At 47.2% G+C, this 9,479-nt stretch overlaps 1 protein-coding gene across 1 annotated transcript; it reads left to right on the top strand.

Annotated features, from left to right (window-relative positions):
• Nucleotides 1-2,046: 2,046 nt before the first annotated feature.
• Nucleotides 2,047-7,995, top strand: CISH (cytokine inducible SH2 containing protein; the record flags this gene model as incomplete). Its single annotated transcript, XM_082004730.1, has 3 exons — nt 2,047-2,093; nt 6,641-6,867; nt 7,493-7,995. 3 exons carry the CDS (start codon nt 2,047-2,049, stop codon nt 7,993-7,995), a joined length of 777 nt encoding a protein of 258 aa, XP_081860856.1.
• Nucleotides 7,996-9,479: the final 1,484 nt, after the last annotated feature.

Below are 9,479 nucleotides of genomic sequence, written 5' to 3'. Positions count from 1 at the left end.
TTAGTAGCACTCATTACTGCACTGTCCCTGATGAGGTAAAGACAAGGAATGGGGGCATACAGGAGGCTAACTGGCTGCTAAATGAAACAGGAGGGAGTTAAGGGCTGAGTCAGGAGCTGAACATAGGCTTCCTGCTCTCAGGTCCATGTCCTGCCCGTGAAAACATCCTTCTAACCTTATCCTTGTCATCATCTTCCCCTCCCCTCATGGCCCCATGCAATTTGGCTCTGAACAGCAGAATGGTTACTAATATTTCTAAATATGCAATCTACTTCAGTGGAGATGACAGAGAGCCTACTCTCACATTCTCTGTTATCTCTGTTAAGGGAAGAGGTGGCTACTGTGTCAGGAAAAGAATGATCAGGCTTTTGTTATAAAGCGTTTAAAAATAAAGGTTCAATAACCCTAAGAGTAACTGAATTATTTCCTCCTGGGTCACCCAATTTTAACTTGACAATGATCTATAAATGCAGGACAAAATGGTGGTGGTACAACCTTTTCCAGGAGACTTAACCGAGCCGAAATCCAAACTCACAGAGTATTCGCAGATGATCAAGACACAAGGTCACCCTATTTAGTGTCACCACCATATTTTCACTGTCCAGACTACGAGACACCACAGCACACCGTCCTCCCGTGGACTGCGCTCCACTGGAGCGGGACCCACGCCCAGCTAGGGCGGGCTGGCGGGAGGGCAGGGGCAGCTGGGGGGCGGCTGCTCGCTGCGAGCGGTTGCTCCCTCGGCCTTGCTGCATCCCCGGGAAACGCCCGGTCTCCAGGCGCCTGGGCCTGCCACCTCCCTCCGCGCTCCTGCGGCCGTGGCTCAGCTTGGGGAGCAGGCTGCAACGCGAGAAGGGCGCGAAAACTCAACTCAAGACATTACAAATGAAAAGAAGAACTACGGGTACATCAAAATAAACGCCAATAAATAAATGAGTAGCTACAAAGGTACTGCAGGGCGACGCGGGGAGCTCACCGCACACCCGCCCCTAGAGCCACCGCCGCTCCGCCCGCGGCGGACGGCCCCGCGCATGCGGCGGGCGGGCGGCGGCGCTGTCCATTGGCGGGCGGGAGGAGGTGGCGGCGCTGCCCATTGGCGGGCGGGCGGTGGCGGCGTTGCCCATTGGCTGGCGGGCGGCGGCGGCGTTGCCCATTGGCAGGGCCCGCCGCGGCTGCCCCGCGTTCCTGGAAAGTTCTTGGAAATGGATCAAAGGCGTTTCCGCGAACACGCGCGGCGGCGGTGGCGGCCCCGCACAGCCCAGCCCAGCCCGGCCCGGCTCGGCTCGGCTCGGCTCCACTCCCCTCCCCTGCGAGCGATGCTGACATCAACGCGGCCGTTATGGACACATCTATTTATACCTTCTCCTCCCGCCCCCCCCGCGCGGCTGATATCGGAAGAGTGATGTGAATACAATACGATTCCAGGAATCCCTCGCTTCCTGGAACAGATTAAAAGGGCAAACAAAAGATTACTTAGTAGGTTGGGCTTTTTTTTTTTTTTCCCCTCGGAGCTTCATTACTTCTAGAGTCAGTGAAAAAGCAGGTTGCTTCTCCGCCGGCTCTCCTCTCCCGGGCGTTCGGGGAGGTATTATTTATTGGTATCTATTTATTATTATTTCAGACTGCTCTAAATATTTTTTCTAAAATATCGCTCTGAAGGAAGATTAGTTCCTCTTCAAACATATGTAATTTCCCTTTTCTCTGGTTATTTTTAAAACTTTTTGTTGTTGTTTTCTGAAAAGCAGAACAAGAACACATTATTTTCTAAGGCACTTGAGAGTGCATGCGTTCTCCTGGCCAAAGTTGCTAAACAATCCGCGAAGTCTTTCTCGGACAGCCCGATTTGCCTTCTGCTCGGCTGCTGCTGCTGCGTCTGAAACACAACCTGCCGCGGAAGGGGCTTGCTGGGACTCCCCAGCCTTCTCTTACCGCGAACCCCGAACTAGAGGCTGGAACTAGCTTGCTCCTTCTGGGAAGCAAAGAAAAAGGAGACGAGAAGAAAAAAAGGAAAGAGGAGAAGGCACTTCCCACCTTCCTGAAGACTTAATGCTTTTCCCTTGGTCCAGGAGTGACATGATCCTCTGTGTTCAGGGGTAAGATACTCTGCAACCTTCTTTTAAAAGCGGTGGGTTGATAACTGTAATTAGTAAGATTCTCTGGGACAGTTTTTCAGCTCGTGTGAGCTGCCGTGTGTGATTGTAATGGAATGGCAATGACTTAACGCTGGCCGAGTGCTAAGCTGTGCGCGTCTGTCCACTGTGTCTGCTTTTTAGATTCTGTGCTCAAAAATCATGGCATCATAAAGTATTCCCGATTTCCGTGCTGAAATTCTGCTGCTGAAAAACAACATGGTATTCAGAGTCTTTGGGGGAGTAAAAATTAGTAAAAACAAGCCCGGGACCATAGGTGTCTAATGCCCCGGTGGAAACAAACTGCTTAGAGAGAAAAATTTCCCCGGACTTCAGATGTTTTTTGTCTATTCTTAAGTGAATATTTATGCTAAACATAGTTTTGGTTTTCTGTTGCTTTTATGCATGAGATTAAATGCATGTACATACAGATTTATCCATACCCAGCGTTCTGTAGAAGGAAAGCCATAGGGAGCACGCATCTAGTTACACCAGTAAAACAGGTAACATCCAAGTCCCTTCTCCGGTACCGCTGTCTGGTACCGGAGCGTTGGCACTTCAGTGTCTGTGTGATCAGCTCAGGCCATCAGCACGCATAAATACTTGGTCTGCGGGAATCATCCAGCATTTTTACACATGCTGCATATTTGGAAAGTGTCAGCATTTGTTTCAGCCTGAGCCGTAATACCAGTATTACCCATCCCTCCTGCTCTCAGCAGATTTTCCTCAGAGGCAATGCATTTGTTTTGTCTGCTTTAAATGACGAAGGCACAGGGATTTTTCTGCCATTTCCCCTCAAAATCTGTTCCACAGACAAGCAAAGCTCATGCTTACCAATACTTTCCGACTACTCAAGTGGGTTTGTTTTCACTCTCATTTTCAGTCTACTGACGCAGTTCCTCCAGCCACGGCAAAGGGAATTAATTTTTCAACTTAAGCTTTGTGAAACCCTTATCTGAAGCTTTCCTCCAGGGTTAACATACCAGAGCTACTGCTTTCCATCACCTACTAAGAACTTGTTACATAGCCAGACGTGGAGATGGTTTGCTCTTAATATCTTTTTTTAAGACCACGTATTGCTCAGTTTTCATTATCCTCTAGGATTTCATATATCCTGGACTCCATACTCTTCTACCTATTCAGACCAAGCTCCCATTGGAGCCTTGGGACGTGGCTGATGGAAGGGAGAGCAGCTCCACACACTTTTTTCCCGTGTTACAAAGTTTCAGCTTATCAGCAAAGTTAACTGCAAAGATAATGCTAAATGATATTGGATGTACCTGATTCTCTTGAACTTTCTTGGCTTTCCAGGGCTTTTTGAAACACTAATTGCCAAAGCACAGGGAAGTTCATTTGCTGTTTCTCTTGGGACTCCACACACACTACCAGCTAGACATTCCAAATTTTATATATTTGTTTTCTTCCTCATTGCAGCTGTTGTACTAACACTTTACTCTGTTCAGTCCTGATCCTCCACAAGTCTCTCTACTTTCTTTCTTACAAGCACTAATTATTTTCAAATACTTACTCTGCCCCATTAAAGGGCTGACTTTTTCATGTCAGCATACCTTTTTCAACATGTCCTTACCCCAGCAAACTTCTTCTCTCTCTTGCAAATGTACTTGCATTAAAAGTTGTAGTCTGCCATTACTCACTGATCCCTCTGCTCTCCCTTTCCTGTGCTTGGCACTGCTCTGGTCACAGCAGCAGCCCTTTTTTCTTCAACTTAGGTACAAAACTGTTTAGGACGCCAGCACCTCCTGGTCTGTGAGAATTTCTAATCCCACTGTGCTCCTTTGAGACTATAGCTGCACTAGGACTCTTCTTGTAGAGGGAGAGAGGGGCATAAGGCAGGCATACAGAGGACAACAGGAGTATTAACATGGCCCTTCTCTGGCTGCAGTAGAACAATCTCCACAGTGACTGCAGGGGTCTGGGCTCCTTCAGCTTCAGGTGGCAGAAAGTATAAGGCAGCAGAGCACGAGCACAATGGGAAACCTCATCTCCAGCACATGGGCTCTGCTTTGGAGACACCCAGAGTGGCTCTATGAAAGAAACCTACTGACAAATTCATGTAGTTGATGTGTCTTTCGCAGGACCAAACTGTGAACTGGTACAGCCCTTGAAATGAACAACTATCCACAATTAAATGGGAGTACATTTCCCCACGTAGCTTTGCTATCTCTCCCATCCTTCCCCATCTCTTAGCCAATTCCTAATTTCTTCTCCAAAGTAGGTATATACAAAGAAAAAAAAGTAGTCCCTACGCTAGGAATGAGAAAAGTTTTCCTTGTGTCCAAAACCTTTCCCGAAGGGTAGGTCAGAACAATTTTCCAAGAGAAAATAAGTTCAGAGAGATTTGGAATTTGGACCGTGGAATTCAAGTTCTGGGGAGCGAGTGGGCAGTGAGCAGTGCAGGACTGATCTTACTTAACATTGGTCACAGTCATTTTCAGTTCAGTGAACAGTCAGTGTAAGAACGCACCTGAAAGAAAATGCTCTGCCAGCAGTCCTGTGTAACACCCTCTTTGTACAGCGCAAACTATTATATTAGGTTCAGTACAGTGAAGGATCTGGTTTACAGTCCTCCTTGCTCAAAAAGGAGGGAAATAGAGAATCAAGAATCTCCTTTCCCCAAGAAGGCAGGTAGCTAGACATTTGTGATGCCTATGATATTAAGAGGGAGACATTCAAATATCTTTAAAAACACAGCCCTCAACACCCACAAAAGTAGCTCAGGTGGGACTTAAAAGAGCACTCGGACGTTTCCCAACAGTGCTCTCCAGGTATAAAAGCATATTCAGATCCACTGTTCTGTGAAAGCCACTGAAAACGCAGCCCCTGTGATCAAGGGTGCCTGGTGAAGATAAGGGCCAGCAATCACTTTTATTAGGTTTGGCTTCCTACCCATGAATAGAAACTAAGAAATGAGGATCAAATGCCGTGAATGCCAAGTAGATATCCTGCTCCTGAAATATGATTTGACATACCGAAAAAGGAAGAATGTTCATTTCTAAATGCCAACAGAATAGTGGGGTTTTGCCATGTATTGCATGGGCAAGAAGTGTTCCTCTGTAGATTCAATTTTTTCCAATAGTTTTACAAAAACCTTACTCTGAACCTGTGTGGTTCTGTTAGAAATGCAGAGTCAGGGAACTAATCGTGGCTGCCACTCACAAATCATTGTGAAGTCGTGTTTAGGTTCTCTGTAAACTACTTTTCCCCTGAATCCCTTCTTCCTGCTCCCTGTCCCATACCTGAGACTCAGCAGTTTGAGAAGGTGGAGCACAGCTATGATCAAGTGCAGATCAGTTTACAACACGTTTATGTATGTATCTAAAGTGTCACTGTTCACATAAAGCACAGAGAACGAGAAGACAGGAAGGGAATTGCTTATGACTTCAGAGTCTCCTTCTGCTTCTCCAGTGATGTGGGAGGAGGTGGCTGCTGCCTTTGCGATCACTGTCAGCTCCAATGGTGCTGTGACAGTCTCACGTTGAGGGCTCTGTTGTATTTCTCTGGAAACTCAGCCATCTTTTCTGTTAAGTGTCTGAAAGAAGGTCTCGAGCAAGCGAGTGCATGTGGGGGATGTAACGCAGGACATGCAGCAGTACAGGGCATAGTTAGATTCAGGATGAAGACTTCCCTGGCCCCACATCCATCCTTCCCCTGGAGCTCTGCCTTCCTTTAGGAATTCCCTGGCCCCCAACATCCATCCTTCCCCTGGAGCTCTGCCTTCCTTTAGGAATCTCCATGCTGCAGAGAAGGAGCACCTGTGGCCCATGAGAGCTCCAGGCTTCCTGAAAGTGCACTTAGACGCTGAATGGCTACACTAACGCTCTCCTTAGGCCACAGAGGGATTAATGATCATAGCAGCCCAGTTGGCCAAACCTCCTACTGCTGTAGTCCTGCGGGGAATACAGTCACACTGAGATCTCTGTCGTGCCATTGAACACCAGGGTTTGTGTAGTGGAGAGGCTTGGCTAAAGCAAGAATTCCCGTTATTCTACAAGATCAGCTCACACTGAATTCTAACAAACAGACACACTTAGGATCAGGTCAACCTTGAGCAGAAAGCAGGTAGGACAAAATGCAAGCTATTCCCAGTTCTGCTTCTAATTATATTACAGTAAATGACTAACAAACTCACTGGCAAAAAAAGAAATGCTCCAACATTGTAATGATGTAAGTGAAGCTGTAATGCTGCTATGAACCTTATTGCCTCTGAAACTACATATTAAAAGGCAACATCTAAAAATATCGGGTTTAAAATCAACCTAAATTGCAAGATAGACCACCTTTTACAAGGTGAAAGAGGCTACTCTCCCTGTTTCTAAGTGCTCATCTTTAGCTATGTAATTTTTCCCCCCTTGCCTCTTTCTGAAACATAATCATATTGAGGATCCATTTATAAAATATAACATGTTGTGGTACAATGTAGTGTGCACTGAACAGACACTGCAACCTATTTCAAGGCAAGGTAAAATAGCAGAGTCTGTCCTTCGTTTCAGACCTCATCCTTTGCTGGCAGAGGAAAAGATCAGGAGACTGTCACTCAGGGGCCTTGTGGTGGATTTGTCAGAGCCCATCATGCAGCCTCTCCCAGTTACTGCCTTCCAGGAGGAGTCCACACCTGCCTTTGCAGCACCAGTTCCAGACAGCAACCCACCTCAGGCACGAGACCCTGAAGAAGACCTCCTCTGCATTGCAAAAACCTTCTCCTATCTGCGAGAATCTGGTAAGGCTCAACTCACAAAGTCACGGGGTCAGGAAGCTACAGGGAGCAGGGAGCCAACCCTGCAAGCTGAGCTCCAGCAAAAATCTCCTGATCCCACTTCAGATAGGAACCTGGTTCTGTCACAGCCATGGCTGACTCTTGTGGATGCCACAAGTGTATTTTCAGTCTCTACAAACTTGTATTGTGAAGTAATTCATTACCAGTGTAAAAGCACAAGCTTTGTCTTTTATAACTGAATCGGGAGAAATGCAAAAAGGCCCCTCTTTCTCTGCAAACCACAAAGAACTCTGTAGCTGCAAGAGTAGTCATCCCCATCCCCAGGCCCAACATAGCAATGACATGGATAGGCAGGAAACCCTTAGAACTGGATGTGGTGCTTCGGGACATGGTTTAGGGGGCATGGTGGTTTTGGGTTAATGGTTGGACTTGATGATCTTGAAGGTCCTTTCCAACCTTTGTGATTCTGTGAATTTGGCATGGTCTTAATTTCTGAAAGTCTTACCAAGTCTAGGCTTGGCTACTTCCCAGGTCCCGGACTCAGTAGGCTTCTATGCTTCCCTAAATATGCTGCCAGTCCTTTAATATGTTTCTTCTCTAACAAGTTCTTTCTGGGATGCTTTTCCAGGCTGGTACTGGGGATCTATCACTGCCAGTGAGGCCAAGCAGCATCTCCAAAAGATGCCTGAGGGCACTTTCCTGGTACGGGACAGCACCCACCCCAGCTACCTGTTCACACTCTCTGTCAAGACAAATCGAGGTCCCACCAACGTGCGCATCGAATACACTGACAGCAAGTTCCGGCTAGACTCAAACTACTTGTCCAAACCTCGCATCCTGGCCTTCCCAGATGTGGTCAGTCTTATCCAGCATTATGTCATGTCCTGCACAATGGAAAGCAAGAACGAGGCTCCTTACCCGCCTCCGTCTCCTCTACCTCCCATGCAAAAAGAGATGACAGCAGCTGCAGTACACTTGAAACTCATCCGGCCGCTCGGCCGCAAAGACAACATCCCCAGTCTACAGCACCTGTGCCGGCTACGGATTAACAAGTCTACAGCCGACGTGGACCAGCTCCCTCTACCGAGGCGGATGGGGGACTATTTGAAGCAATACCCTTTCCAACTCTGAAGCATGGCCATTATATCTCAGGCATGACAGAAAGGGACAGAAGTAAGAGAACTTTGTGTCTTTGTCCCGCTAAAGCGTGGCATCAGGTGGGCACAGTAAAGACCTGATTATCAGCAGAGACTGCATCCATCTTTCCTCTCCCCTTCTCTCTAAATCCATTCCAGCACCAGGGAGGAGTTGGTTGTTTCAGTGAACAACGGGACGCAATCTGAGCTCTGAACCTCAGGCCGCGCCAATAGTGGCTGTGAGAAAGTGCTGTAGGCATGTGCACACTACTTGAATTTCAGAGTTGCTGTGACACCAGAAATGTTAACATTGTTATTTTTGCTATTTATTTCCAAGGCAGTTTCTCTCCTCATGGTATTTTAAAAGCACCTTTTACTTTATTGTTTTTTGTTTCTTTTTCTTTTGTGGAATTAGAGATAGAGTAAAGGCTCCCAGCCAACTGCTAGCCAAAAATCTGTGGGAATTTGGATTTGGATTCACATCCAAATAGCACCTGTTTGAGCCTGTCCCTGTAAAGGTCACAGGAGTCCACATCCAAGCTCCCTCAGACTTCTGGGGTAAGTGGGACTCAGATGACTGTATCTAGACACCCCTCTACAGAGGTAAAGAATATTTTTTTTCTTCCTTAGCTACAGGGGGCTGGGTATTGTAACCTCAAAGCACAGGGGTAGCAGCTTGTGCATCTCCCAGAGATGCATGCTGCTTCATAGGTTGTGGACAGGAGACTCCTTCAAGGAAGCCCCTGTTCCTTGAGCGCTCTAAGTGGAGATTCTGGACATTGAGTTTGGACCAGGGAGCACTCATCCCATTTTTTTTCATTCCTCTCCTTCTCCAAAGAAAGTTTGTGACAAAGCATTTAGAAAATGTAATCAGAAGTAATCAGAAACCCAGCTTTCTTATTTGCAGGCAGAGGGACTTGGTTTTAGAGCACTCTGCATTTGGCTTGCATTTTGAAAGTGCTGCTCCCTGGCACTGCCCTTGTCTTGTGAGATGTGGGGCAAGAACAGGGTCTCCTTGACCAGGGGTTGAGAGACAGCTCTGCTGAGCTGCACCAGTGACGCACACAGCTTCAGGATATTTATTTATTTATTTCGGGGGGGGTAACAAGGTAGAAGTACCTCAATAGAAAGAGCCGTCCCTCCTCTCTGCTAACACAACGCGAAACCGCCTGTTGCTCTGCTTCTGCCAGCATTATTCACAAGCCACGCGGCTTCAATCAGAGCTAGGCTCTCGCACACACTGGAAACCACAAATCAACTTTTCTGTTTGCCAAGGTCCAGACCTCTCCTCTCCCCTTCTCCGACTTGCATGTTTGTTATCCTTAATTAGATTTTTTGCTCTGGGTTTACTTCTTGGCCCCATCCCTTTCACACCCCTGCAAATGAAACACAACGGCTCTCCCTTGCTCTTTTGTAAATAGGAGGGACAAGCAGCGGATGGGATCTGCCCAAAACCAAGCATAGACAGAGAAGTTGCCC

This window comes from Phaethon aethereus, assembly GCF_964289735.1.
Source record: "Phaethon aethereus genome assembly, chromosome: 11".
NCBI lineage: Eukaryota > Metazoa > Chordata > Aves > Phaethontiformes > Phaethontidae > Phaethon > Phaethon aethereus.
Note: the sequence above shows the minus strand (reverse complement) of the source record. Positions and strands in the feature narration are given on the sequence as shown.